Source organism: Globicephala melas, chromosome 12 (assembly GCF_963455315.2).
Source record: "Globicephala melas chromosome 12, mGloMel1.2, whole genome shotgun sequence".
In the NCBI taxonomy this organism is placed as follows: domain Eukaryota; kingdom Metazoa; phylum Chordata; class Mammalia; order Artiodactyla; family Delphinidae; genus Globicephala; species Globicephala melas.
The window spans coordinates 68,488,614-68,502,973 of NC_083325.1; the positions used below are offsets into that span (position 1 = coordinate 68,488,614).

At 38.1% G+C, this 14,360-nt stretch overlaps 1 protein-coding gene across 3 annotated transcripts in view; it reads right to left on the reverse strand.

Moving 5' to 3' along the window:
- BABAM2 (BRISC and BRCA1 A complex member 2) overlaps positions 1–14,360 on the reverse strand; it is a 434,423-nt gene that overhangs the window by 199,500 nt on the left and 220,563 nt on the right. For all 3 annotated transcript variants that reach the window (XM_030858076.3, XM_030858078.2, XM_030858079.3), the window contains exon 7: positions 4,880–4,989. In XM_030858076.3, the coding sequence (XP_030713936.1) occupies positions 4,880–4,989 (110 nt within the window). The remainder of the gene's footprint in view (positions 1–4,879; positions 4,990–14,360) is intronic.

Here is a 14,360-nt window from a genome sequence, read left to right on the forward strand (position 1 = left end):
GAAAGTGATGAAAGGGAAAAACCTACAACCAAGATGACTCTACCCAGCAAGGATCTCATTCAGATTAGACAGAGAAATTAAAACCTTTACAGACAAGCAAAAGTGAAGAGAATTCAGCACCACCAGACCAGCTTTACAACAAATGCTAAAGGAACTTCTCTAGGCAGGAAACACAGTAGAAGGAAAAGACTTACAATAACAAACTCAAAACAATTAAGAAAATGGTAATAGGAATATACATATCGATAATTACCTTAAATGTAAATGGATTAAATGCTCCCACCAAAAGACACAAACTGGCTTAATGGATACAAAAACAAGACCTGTATATATGCTGTCCACAGGAGACCCACTTCAGACCTAGGGACACATACTACTGAAAGTGAGGCGATGGAAAAAGACATTCCATGTAAATGGATATCAAAAGAAAGCTGGAGTAGCAATTCTCATATCAGACAAAATAGACTTTAAAATAAAGACTATTACAAGAGACAAAGAAGGACACTACATAATGATCAAGGGATCAATCCAAGAAGAAGATATAAAAATAGTAAATATTTATGCACCCAACATAGGGCACCTCAATACATAAGGCAAATGATAACAGCCATAAAAGGGGAAATCAACAGTAACACAATAATAGTAGGGGATTTTAACACCCCACTTTCACCAATGGACTGATCATCCGAAATGAAAATAAGGAAACACAAGCTTTAAATGATACGTTAAACAAGATGGACTTAATTGATATTGATAGGACATTCCATCCAAAAAAAACAGAATACACTTTCTTCTCAAGTGCTCATGGAACATTTGCCAGAATAGACCATATATTCGGTCACAAATAAAGCCTTGGTAAATTTTAAAAAATTGAAATCGTATCAAGTATCTTTTCTTACCACAACACTATGAGACTAAATATCAATTACAGGAAAAAAACTGTAAAAAATACAAACACATGGAGGCTAAACAATACACTATTAAATAACCAAGAGATCACTGAAGAAATCAAAGAGCAAATCAAAAAATACCTAGAAACAAATGACAATGAAAACATGATGACCCAAAACCTATGGGATGCAGCGAAAGCAGTTCTAAGAGGAAAGTGTATAGCAATACAATCCTACCTCAAGACACAAGAAAAATCTCCAACAACCCAACCCTACACCTAAAGCAATTAGAGGAAGAAGAACAAAAAAACCCCAAAGTTAGCAGAAGGAAAGAAATCATAAAGAACAGATCAGAAATAAATGAAAAAGAAATGAAGGAAACGATAGCAAAGATCAGTAAAACTGAACGCTGCTTCTTTGAGAAGATAAACAAAATTGATAAAACATTAGCCAGACTCATCAAGAAAAAAAGGGAGAAGACTCAAATCAACAGAATGAGAAGTGAAAAAGGAGAAGTAACAACCGACACTGCAGAAATACAAAGGATCGTGAGAGATTACTACAAGCAGCTATACACCAATAAAATGGACAACCTGGAAGAAATGGACAAATTCTTAGAAAAGCACTACCTTCCAAGACTGAACCAGGAAGAAACAGAAAATATGAACTGACCAATCACAAGCATTGAAATTGACACTGTGATTAAAAATCTTCCAACCAACAAAAGCCCAGGACCAGATGGCTTCACGGGCGAATTCTATCAAACATCTAGAGAACTAACACCTATCCTTCTCAAACTCTTCCAAAATATAGCAGATGGAGGAACACTCCCAAACTCATTCTACGAGGCCACCATCACCCTGATACCAAAACCAGACAAAATGTCACAAAAAAAGAAAACTGCAGGCCAATATCACTGATGAACATAGATGCAAAAATCCTCAACAATATACTAGCAAATGGAATCCAACAGCACATTAAAAGGGTCATACACCATGATCAAGTGGGGTTTATCCCAGGAATGCAATGATTCTTCAATATAGGCAAATCAATCAATGTGATACACCATATTAACAAATTGAAGGATAAAAACCATAAGATAATTCAACACCCATTTATGATAAACACCCTCCTGAAAGTAGGCATAGAGGGAACTTACCTCAACATAATTAAGGCTATATATGACAAACCCACAGGCAACGTCATTCTCAATGGTGAAAAACTGAAACAATTTCCACTAAGATCAGGAAGAAGACAAGGTTGCCCACTCTCACCGCTCTTATTCAACATAGTTTTGGAAGTTTTAGCCACAGCAATCAGAGAAGAAAAAGAAATAAAAGGGATCCAAATCAGAAAAGAAGTAAAACTGTCACTGTTTGCAGATGACATGATACTATACATAGAGAATCCTAAAGATGCTACCAGAAAACTACTAGAGCTAATCAATGCTTTTGGTAAAGTAGCAGGATAGAAAATTAATGCACAGAAATCTCTTGCATTCCTATACACTAATGATGAAAAATCTGAAAGACAAATTAAGGAAACACTCCCACTTACCACTGCAACAAAAAGAATAAAATACCTAGGAATAAACTTACCTAAGGAGACAAAAGACCTGTATGCAGAAAACTATAAGACACTGATGAAAGAAATGAAACATAATACAAACAGATGGCAAGATATACCATGTTCTTGGATTGGAGGAATCAACACTGTGAGAATGACTACACTGCTCAAAGCAATCTACTGATTCAATGCAATCTCTATCAAACTGTCAATGGCATTTTTCACAGAAGTAGAACAAAAAATTGCAAGATTTGTATGGAAACACAAAAGACCCCAAATAGCCAAAGCAATCTTGAGAAAGAAAAACGGAGCTGGAGCAATCAGGCTCCCTGACTTCAGACTATACTACAAAGCTACAGTGCTCAAGACCGTATGGTACTGGCACAAAAACAGAAACACAGATCTATGGAACAGGATAGAAAGTCCAGAGTTAAACCCACACACATATGGTCACCTTATCTTTGATAAAGGAGGTAAGAATATACAATGGAGAACAGACAGCCTCTTCAATAAGTGGTGCTGGGAAAACTGGACAGCTACATGTAAAAGAATGAAATTAGAACACTCCCTAACACCATACACAAAAAAAAACTCAAAATGCATTAAAGACCTAAACGTAAGGCCAGACACTATAAAACTCTTAGAGGAAAACATAGGCAGAACACTCTATGACATAAATCACTGCACGATCCTTTTTGACCCACCTCCTAGAGAAATGGAAATAAAAACAAATGGGACCTAATGAAACTTAAAAGGTTTTGCACAGCAAAAGAAGCCATAAACAAGACGAAAACAAAACCCTCAGAATGGGAGAAAATATTTGCAAATGAAGCAACTGACAAAGGATTAATCTCCAAAATATACAAGCAGCTCATGCAGCTCAATATCAAAAAAACAAACAACCCAATCCAAAAATGGGCAGAAGACCTAAATAGACATTTCTCCAAAAATGATATACAGATTGCCAACAAACACATGAAAGGATGCTCAACATCACTAATCATTAGAGAAATGCAAATCAAACTACAATGAGGTATCACCTCACACCAGCCAGAATGGCCAGCATCAAAAAATCTACAAACAATAAATGCTGGAGAGGGTGCGGAGAAGAGGGACCCCTCTTGCACTGTTGGTGGGAATGTAAATTGGTACAGCCACTATGGAGAACAGTATGGAGGTTCCTTAAGGAACTAAAAATAGAACTACCATACGACCCAGCAATCCCACTACTGGGCATATACCCTGAGAAAACCATAATTCAAAAAGAGTCATGTACCACAATGTTCATTGCAGCTCTATTTACAGTAGCCAGGACATGGAAGCAACCTAAGTGTCCACTGACAGATGAATGGATAAAGAAGATGTGGCTCATATATACAATGGAATATTACTCAGCCATAAAAAGAAACGAAATTGAGTTATTTGTAGTGAGGTGGATGGACCTAGAGTCTGTCATACTAAGTGAAATAAGTCAGAAAGGGAAAAACAAATACTGTATGCTAACACATATATATGCAATCAAAAAAAAGGTTCTGAAGAACCTAGGAGCAGGACAGGAACAAAGATGCAGATGGAGACAGTGGACTTGAGGACACGGGGAGGGGGAAGGGTAAGCTGGGACGAAGTGAGAGAGTGGCATTGACATATATACACTATCAAATGTAAAACAGATAGCTAGTGGGAAGCAGCCAAATAGCACAGGGAGATCAGCTCGGTGCTTTGTGACCACCTAGAGGGGTGGGATAGGGAGGGTGGGAGGGAGACGCAAGAGGGAGGGGATATGGGGATATATGTATACATATAGCTGATTCACTTTGTTATACAGCAGAAACTAACACAACATAATTCTAAAGCAATTATACTCCAATAAAGATGTTAAAAAAATAAAATAAAATAAACTACTTGTACCATGTAGCCTGAATGTTGTGTAAAGTTATATAGAACTATTTCAACACAGAAAAATAATTCGAACATGTCATCGTTTTAAGCTATCTGCTTATTCTATTCCCTTCACTAATCTGGATAAGTTAATACTGTCAGGATACTGGTTACATTTTTGCAAACAACTGTAAGTATTACAAATACACAAGAAATTGCATAGGATGTTGTTCAGCAGTCCTCTTTCGGGTAACCATACATACTCAGGGGCATTTGGAAGGAGTCACAATTGTGAATCCAGTCTACCAGGCACAGTATTCACATCACAAACTGCACAACTAAGTCTCATCCAAAGATCACAGTTGCAAATACCAACTGCATTTACTCTGAAATCTAAACTCTGAATAGAATTCATTTTTAAGAAAACAAAAGTCAATAAAGAGAAGTCATTTTAAGAGTTTAAGAGTGGCAAAAGAAGTAGCAAGCATGTTTGATTAACAAGGAGAAGCATCAGGCTACATAACATAAATGACACGGATACTTACTGTTCAATTCGGGGTGACAAGTACAGCTTAGGATACACCTGAGTGGCTTCAGTGTCCTCAAAACTGACAGAAAGGAGGGCCACATCTTCTCCAGGGTCTTCATTCACATCCTTAAACAGTTAGTGAAAAACACAATGCCATCAGTTCCTTCTCTCATGACATCTTTCTGGTGACCAGCTTACAGCCCACTAGCAATGAGACCAGAGGTGTGAGTTACCTGGATTCAAGACGCCACACATCCTTTGCCACCTACCTAGTCACTCTTTTAGAGTGATAGCTTTCAAACTTTCTGACCAAAGCCTACCACAGTGAGAAAAAGCCTGCCACCAATTTCACTTGTTCCCACATTCCAAGAGGGGAAAAGTGAATCTGGTGATAACAAAGAATTAGACAAAAACATAGTTAACAAATTACAGTAATCATGCTGCTAGCAAGATATATAATGGCTTATAATTTACATAATACATACAAATGGCTTAAAATTTACTTTTTCTGGGATGAAGATGCATTATAAACAGGATTTATATCACTAGACAACAACAAAATCTTAAAATACCCAGTAATTTTATTATATCTACCTTGATAATATAAGTTATTTAAATGGCAAACATTACCAAGAAGCATATCACTGTGAAGTATTCCACTGTACATGCAAATGGCAGGGTGTTGATGTATATATCTGCTTTAGCAAAATGATTATGGATGATTCATATGTGAACCACAAGACATACGTATCTTAAAAGACTAGTTATAAGAATATTATGACAAAAACATTGTTGATCCAGATATGTATCAAGAAACATTGAGAGGTTAACCAAACAACCCACAATAAACTAGACTGGTAATGATAAAGCTAAACTTACTGTAATTTATAATTAAAAAGCAAGAATAGCAACAATCGAGTGTCATAACCAACCCAAACCAACACGGATGATACACTGAATTGTCCTGAATTAAAATTGTGGGATTTACAACTATGTGCATGTGCTTTATGATTGCTGCCAAGCCCTGAGTATTTGCCAGGCTGCCAGAAGAAAATACCAAATTAGAATAAATTCTCATTGCATGTTGATTTCAATTTGTGAAGAGCAAATTCTAAAAACCCTTAATAATTTATTTCTGGTTGATAGTGGCTCCAAGTCAAATGCAGGTTTTTTAAAAAACTTGATAGCATTGTGCATCTTTCACTCCGAAGGACCGGTAAGAACTGACCCACATTTCCGAATCAGTTCACAGGTCCTCAGGAGGGCTCAGCAGCCATCCTAGGAGGGTCCCAACCCAGACTTTAAGAATCACTGCCCGTGAGCTGTGAGAATCTCAGATATGAAGTCCTTCCTTTGATCTAAAACTAACCTCAGCCCTGTTTCTCCTGCATCCTAGGAAGCTGGACATCATGCTCACCTGCTCACCTCTAGCATCTTCAGTGTCCTTGCTCTGCCTTCTATTGTGTCTATAGGATGCACAAGTGTGGCAAGTATACATAGGGACAAGGACTGGAAGTCTCTCCCATCTTAAAATATAAAAATTTTAAAAAGAAAGAAACGAATCATGCTGGTCTCTACCTAGTTCCCTGGGTTCTCTCTCTCCTCCCCTGCACAGACTGCTGAAAGAGTGGTCCACACTCCCTGCCTCACTCCCTCCCCTCCTCTTAGCCTCCCCTTAGCCCACTAGAGTAGCCTTCTGACCTTACTTCTTCCCACAGGCAGCCACTAAACACAGCAAATGCCTCTCGGTCCTTACCTTACTTGATCTCTAAACAGTATTTGACATGGAAATCTCTCTCCTCGGGAAATTCTCTTTCTTGCTTCTAAGAAACTATACTCTCCTGGTCTTCTTCTGTCTCTTGGCCACTTACCCTTCCCTTTTCATTCTCTCTTTTATAACTTCTCAACTGATTTTTCATTTTACATTACATTTAGCCTTGTTGTAACTAGTCAAATGATACAGAAGTTTTTAAAAGAAAAAGCATTTCCACCCTCACTTTTCAAGGTAACCAATAGTAACCGTTACATGGGCTTAAACAGCTTTTTCTATGATCATAAACACACACACACACACTTGCATATAAATAACTCTTTAACCCTGTGTCTTGTTTTCCCTAATGGAGTCATATTATACACAGGACTCTACCAACTGCTTTCTAAATAGCCACATAATATTCCACGGCATGGATTTATTTTCTATTTAACCATTCCCCTAGCAACAGACATTCAGGTTGTTTGTAGTTCTTAGCTACTTGATCGTGCTACAATAAATATCCTTGTATATATACCCTTTACTAGTGGGATTCATAGTTCTTAGGAGATAACTAAAACTCAGCTGTTGGGTCAAAGGTTATAAATATTTTACATTTTAATAGAGTTTAATAGATTGTTTTTCTAAAAATTTTGCAGCAGTTCACATTTGGACCCATGAGTTTGCATCAGTATGAGAGAGAGCCTCTTTCCGTTCATCCTGAGTCACTGGATAACACTGGCTGTTGTCACTCTTTAATTTAATGTTGGCCATCTGATAGCTGGAAAATGGTATCTCAATTTAGACTCAATGAATGAAGCTGGGCAATGTTTTTCACTTGTTTACTGGTCATTTACATTTCTCCTGTAAATTTTCCCAACAAATCCTTTACCCATTTTGCTTAAAGGTTCTTAGACTTTTTTGTTATTGCTGTGTATTAGATTTACTAACCCTTGTCTATCATGTGTATTATACATATTTTCTCTTTTTGACTTCTGACTTTGTCTAGGGGCTCTTCTGACATCAGAAGAAAATTTAGATTGCTATAGAGTTAAATCTGGTTAATAACTCAGGAGTTGTTTAACCATTTTCCTAGTTTTTCATCTAACATTGTTACAATTTTATTTTTACATGTAGATTTGCAATACACATGTATATCTGGAGTATATTTTTAGGTGGTATGACACAGGAAGTACGTACAAGGATGATTTTAGTACAGTGCCTGGAACACAGAAACCACTCAATGTCTGCTGAATGGATAAATCAATAAACAATTTAACGTTAATTCCTAACTGTTTTTCTCCACTCCTAGTGATTTTCAGCAACCTGCTTTACAAAAGTTGCTGTCACCAGTGATGTCTGGAAACTAAGTACTGGCTCCTTGCTCCTGTCCTCCCCCCGCACAAACACCCCCTCAGGTACACCAAGGTCCCTAGAACTAGTGGTTTTAAAAGGAAAGCCAAGATTGGGAGTCTGAGTTTATCTATCACTTTTTGCTCTTTTATAGATGATAAAGAGTCCAACCTTGAATATTCCTTTCTGCAAAGTAAGGATGGAAAATTTTAAAAATACTTATAGTCTCAACAAATAGAAACTATGTAATTATATGACTCTAAAACTCATAAAATATCTAAAATAAGGTTGAAGCTAAGCTTGAAAAAATTCACATTCAGAGGGACAAATTTATTTTATTTTATTATTTTTTTATAAATTTATTTACTTTACTTATTTATTTTTGTCTGCATTGGGTCTTCGTTGCTGTGTGTGGGCTTTCTCTAGCTAGAGCGAGAGGGGGCCACTCTTCGTTGCAGTGCGTGGGCTTCTTACTGCGGTGGCTTCTCTCGTTGCAGAGCACAGGCCCTAGAGCACGCAGGATTCAGTAGTTGTGGTGCACAGGCTCAGTAGTTGTGGCTTGCGGGCTCTAGAGTGCAGGCTCAGTAGTTGTGGCTCACGGGCTTAGCTGCTCCACGGCATGTGGGATCTTCCCGGATCAGGGCTTGAACCGGTGTCCCCTGCATTGGCAGGCGGATTCTCAACCACTGTGCCATCAGGGAAGTCCCGGGACAAATTCATTTTATAATCTAAGTGTAGAAGTAGTCCCCCTTTCGAGTTAGGCTGGTCATCTTAAGAGAGACAATAAAAAAAGAACTAACATTGAACTGACTTTCAGATACCTTTCTCCAATGACTAAGTTTCCTTGCTAAAGGTCAAGGCTCTGACCTCAAGTCACAAAACTCTGTAAAAACAAAAAAAACACTGCAAAACTTGGGCCCACTAAAAACCCTTTTAATTAACAGCTTCATTCCATATGCCTATGGATAATTTATAATTATTTCCCTTTCCTGCTTTTTAACTTCTCATTTCACTACTATTTAAGCACAGAACAGAAATGCTCAGAGACAGTCCTCCAAACAACCGGAATGACCCTGGTTTATATAATCAACGTTTATTATCTGGCATCCTGCAAAAAGTACACGAAACATTACTCTGAATATGAAAATAGTTGTTTCCAGGAGTTCCTTTACAAACTACTTTAATATGATTTATTCCCCTTGGTGTGGCACGTGAGTTTTCCCCGAGTTGGTATTTGATTCCTAATGGATACGTAAGTTTGACTTTGAGAGCTTAAATAAGCCCAAAGAGTTCCAAAAATACAAATCCACACAGAGCTGTTTCCAGTTTCTGCAACTCTAACAGGATTGTACATGTGTTCCTTTCCATCTGGGAAATTATAAAAGAAGCTCTTGTACCATGGCTCTTAGAAGCTAACATTACAGATGATTATTGTAACCACTAATGGCAGCATTTAGAAAACAGGGGGTGGTTACAGTGTAGTAGGGGACATTTAAAAATGTATAAGTATACATTTTCAGGGCTTTCTATCTGCGCCATTTGAAACTGCAACAAGCTAAAATGGGGGAAAGACGCCGAACATGAAGCTAAAAAAAAAAAAAAATACTGACTCCTACCTTTATAAAAGCATGTCAGGCACTGATATACATAGGGTGAGGCAATAATGGCCATGATATTTTGCTGAAAACTAACTATGGATTTGGCTCGGCACTTGGCTGTAGCACAAAGGGGTTCCTACGGCTTGCAGTGAATAGTCACTAGATGGTGAGTTCCTTGCAGGCTGGGAGTTTTTCCTGTTCATTTTTGTATCCCCTGTGTCTGGAACATAGTAAATATATAGCAAATTGGTTGAAAAAAAACTGAATTAATGCAGGAATGACTGTAAGAATGAGGAAATAACGGAGTAAAACAGAAAATGCTTTTTGCTAGAAAGTTTCTCAATATTTATCTCTCTAGTTCCTTAAATCTATGACTACTTAAGATTTTATCAAAGAAAACTCAAAGCTGAACCATAGGTAAGCAAAGGGTATACCGACTAATAAAAGTTAACATTCTGCTTAGGTCATAATGGTTTATCTATACACCTATTCTCAATCGCCGCTCATTGCAAATATCCAAAGGGTGTAGAAAAGACAACAATTAGCCTTGGAAATGAAAGCAAACACAAGTACAATTTATCATTATGTTGTACCTTTCTGATATGCTAATTTTCCAAGTGAGGAAAGCAGCCATTAAACAAGCCCCTATATGTTGAGTGTCAATACAGGAACAAACTATCAATTAACTAATTGGTGATAGACATTAGCTGGACAATATATATTACAAACCACATGTCACATAGGAAGACTAAAAAAGCCACTGTATTTCTCAATTCGAAAAGGCTTACAACAAAGCTATAACCATTACTAGCAAAACCAGTTTGTGGACATAAAGACTATAAGGAAGCTATTACACTGTCTGTGAAAAATAGAGTAAGAACCATTTAGAGTTACATTTAAAATGATATTAAACAAGACCCAGGATTAATCATGATTCCTAGGGCGAAAAAACTAGGTCTGAGTAAGCACCTCATTATACAAAAGCTATGAGCTTTTGAAAAGATGTAAGCAAATTAAAAATCCCCAAAACAGAAACTTATTTTAAAATATACTAAGTGAGGTTTGTACTTTAGAGGCCCAGTATTTTGCTATTACAGATTCGTCATCAAATTACATAAATTTAGATTTTTCAAAGTCAGGTTTTTTCAAGTAAGAGAATAAGACTCTCATGATGCTACCGTTCATTTAACAAACATTTAACAAAGTAAGGAAAATAGATAATATGTTACAAATATTACGGAGAAAAATGAAAGCAGGGGAAGGGGGCAAGGAGTGAGGAGGGAATGGGAGTTGCAAGAGAGCGTTCCAAGACAGCTTGTGGAGACTCAGCAGTGGCCTCTCATTACTTGCGACAGGAGATTTAGGATGAAAAGCCCTCTTGACTCACTGCGCTATATATCAGCATAAGTAGTCCCCATCAACATTCGAATTTGTATTCTACTAGCATTAAGACATGACAATGAACATGCTAGGGAACTGAATTAAATCTAAGCAAAAGAAATATGCAAGAACGAGGAAAACGATGTACCTGACAGAAGACCTTGGTCTCACTGCTAAGGGGTCTCTGTCCAATAAGACACTGGTCATTTTTTTTGAAATCAGGTCATTTCCTCTTCATCAAAGTGCTGGGAAATATACAAGTGCAAGGAAAGCCAGTGTAGTCGGAAAGCAAAATGGATACAAGAGTAAGGAATCAATGGGCGTCGCGTCCTGTCGGGCCCTTTTGCCCTGGGCCCCTCCTTTCCATGCAGCAGGGGTTGCTGCACTGGGGTTGGGGTTCTGAAGGCCTAGTTACTGCTTATCTCACCACATACTGAGTTCTTGCCTAAAAACTACTTTGATATATTGATATATCTTGTGAAGGTAGCCTTTAAGAGAGTTACGTCTGATTTGGTTTCTCCAAATAGAAATGGGAGTAAAAAGATTCCCTCTGCTTAGTCCAGACAAACTGGGCCACTCCCCATGCATTTTACTAGATCTTGACTAACACTTTTGCACTTGCCACTTCCCTTATCAAAAAGCTCTTTCTCTTGAGGAGGTTGGGAAGGGCAGAATAGGTGAAGGGGATGAAGAGGTACAAACCTCCAGTTATAAAATAAATAAGCCACAGGGATATAAGATACAGAATAAGGAATATGGTCAATAATATTGTAGTGATCATTTCATAATGTATGCAGATGTCAAGTCACTATGTAGTACACTTGAAGGTAACATAATATTGTACATCAACTATACTTCAATTAAAAAATAAAACACAATTTAAAAATGCTCTTTCTCTCCTTTTCTTAATTGGTGTGACTTTAATTTCATTTTTCTTTTTAAAGATTTTTTTTAAGTGTGGTCCATTTTTTAAAGGCTTTATTGAATTTGTTACAATATTGCTTCTGTTTTATGTTTTGGTTTTTTGGCCGTGAGGCATGTGGGATCTTAGCTCCCCGACCAGGGATCGAACCTGCACCCCCTGCATTGGAAGGTGAGACATCTTAACCACTGGACCGCCAGGGAAGTCCCAGTGACTTTAATTTCTTTAACTCTGATTGTAAATTCACTTGCTCCATTAAGATTCCTTTCAACTGCAGTGTGATCTATGTCTACCCTTGGTAGTTTTTACATGTTGCCTCATGAATTCCCCATGCCGTTTAAGCAGTGTATATTTTAAATTCCAAACAGACTGTGAATTTCTTGAGGGCAGGGTAGAGATCTCCTACTTCCTATTATGTCTAATAACAACAGCTGACGTTTATTCAATAGTCACTTTCCTTAGTGCTTTCTATGCATTATCTCATACAATTGCCATAACAGCCTTATAAGGTAGGTACTATTATTGTACATTTGCAGATGAAGAAACTGAGGCTTGAAAGTGATTAAATGGTGAAAATGAATTTTGAACCCATGTATGCTGACTCAGAACCTGGACTCTTAGCCACGATGCTATACCCACTGGCATGCTCTTGGGCACAAAGAAAAGACTCAGTATCAGTGCTCAAAGAAAGATATAAAAAACTTGGAAACCCACATGCAGAAAAGATAGCAGAGATTTACTAAACACGTACTTGTCCTCCACTTAGTGTCTAAATCCTGTGTGCTCCAAACGACCATGAGCAACTTAAGCAGCCATTTCTTATTCCCTTTTTACCCCAAATAGACTATCCTGCCTGCACCAATGGGTATTCAAAACTAATTGAGGAGTACATGCTTTATGTGTTTTAATGTTTACTTTTAGAAACTGTGGAGCAAGAAATTTAAAATTTTAAGAGTATGAAGACTAAAAGCTATAAAGGTCACCATGCCAAATAAAATGTATTTGTTTGACATCTTCACACAGACTCAGTGAAGGAAAGAGGATGGCTTCCCCAAGAACACTGATGAGGGTTGTGGAGTTCTAAGCCATAACATCAATCTTCCTTCAATTCTGTACGATTAGGCACACTCTATGATTAACTAACTGTACTCAGTGGAAATAGGAAGAGCTGATTGTTGGGTCGGGAAAGGATAACTACGATGTTCTTGAAACAGCCAGCTCTTAGAAGGGGAGTCCAGGATACCAGGAAAGAGCTGCTGTCACCTACCCGTGTTTTCTAAAAGTGATATCTTGAGTTCATTACTATGAGATGTCACGATACAGTATGGGGTTAGGGTTTTTTTTTTTAAATATATCTTACTTATTAGTTTCATAAACAAAAACCATTTCACTGCTCTCATTTATGCAGGAATCTGCTTGTGAAGCTGTACTTAACCTTAATATGTTGGTTATAGCTTCTGTTTATAAAACTAAATTGAAACACATGTTGTGCAAACAACTTTGGGGAAAAAAATTCCTGGCTCTTTTAAAATAATGATGATCAAGATTTCATTGGTCAACTACTGTCCCAACCGTTATTATACCTAACAGACATAGCCTTGAGAACCACCAACTTTCTTTGAATAATCACAGCATTGACTACAAGGTGTGTAAAATGGAGCCTTCTCTCCAGAGGGTTAGAGGTTGTGGTGTGTGTGGGGGGGGGGGGGGGCGGGCGGGGGTTGCAGTACAGCCAGGGTCCTCATTGGAAGCACAGGATGTTTCCTGGCTTCCACCACCTTCTCTACTCACCAATGTTTCTAGAGAAAGAATCTGGAGTGCGGGGTTTCCCCTATTACCCTAACAATGTGTTCTTAATGAGTCTGATAGGAAGCTAAGCTTATTTATATAAGCATCAGTTTTTGTAAGTGTTTTACAAATCAAACTAAACCACATCCTCAGGCATCTGAGTTGTGATTTTATGCACACCTACAGATACAAACCTTGTGCCAGACTGTCATCCAGGAGCCCAACAAAACAAGTTAAAACAATAGTGAGTTTTCTTTAAGCGCATATGGAACAAATACGACACCATTTACCACATCCCCAGTATGGTTCCATAACTTAAGGAAAAGGTAGATAAAGCTTTTATGTAAGTAGTTCATACAGCTCTTTGTAAGGGATAGAAAAAGACATTTGAAAGGGTAGCTGATACAGTGGCTATCTGTGACGCTACCTGCCTGACACCTTCTCTTCTCCTGGGAAGCCCCTCTCTCTTCTAGTCCCCACCCGTAAGTCCCGATCCTTACAGCTCATGGCAGAGATGCCAGTTCCAACCCCCTGAGAACAGCTGATGGGTCCTGGAAGAGCCCAGTCCTTTTGCACAGGCAAAAGAAACTGTCAGTAGCCATATTTCCCATTCATGGAAGAGGCCAGGCTGTAGGGTGAGAGAATAAAGCCTGCACCCTAGAGACACAGAGCTGAGAGAGAAGAGCGTCCCGGGCAGCACTCGCAC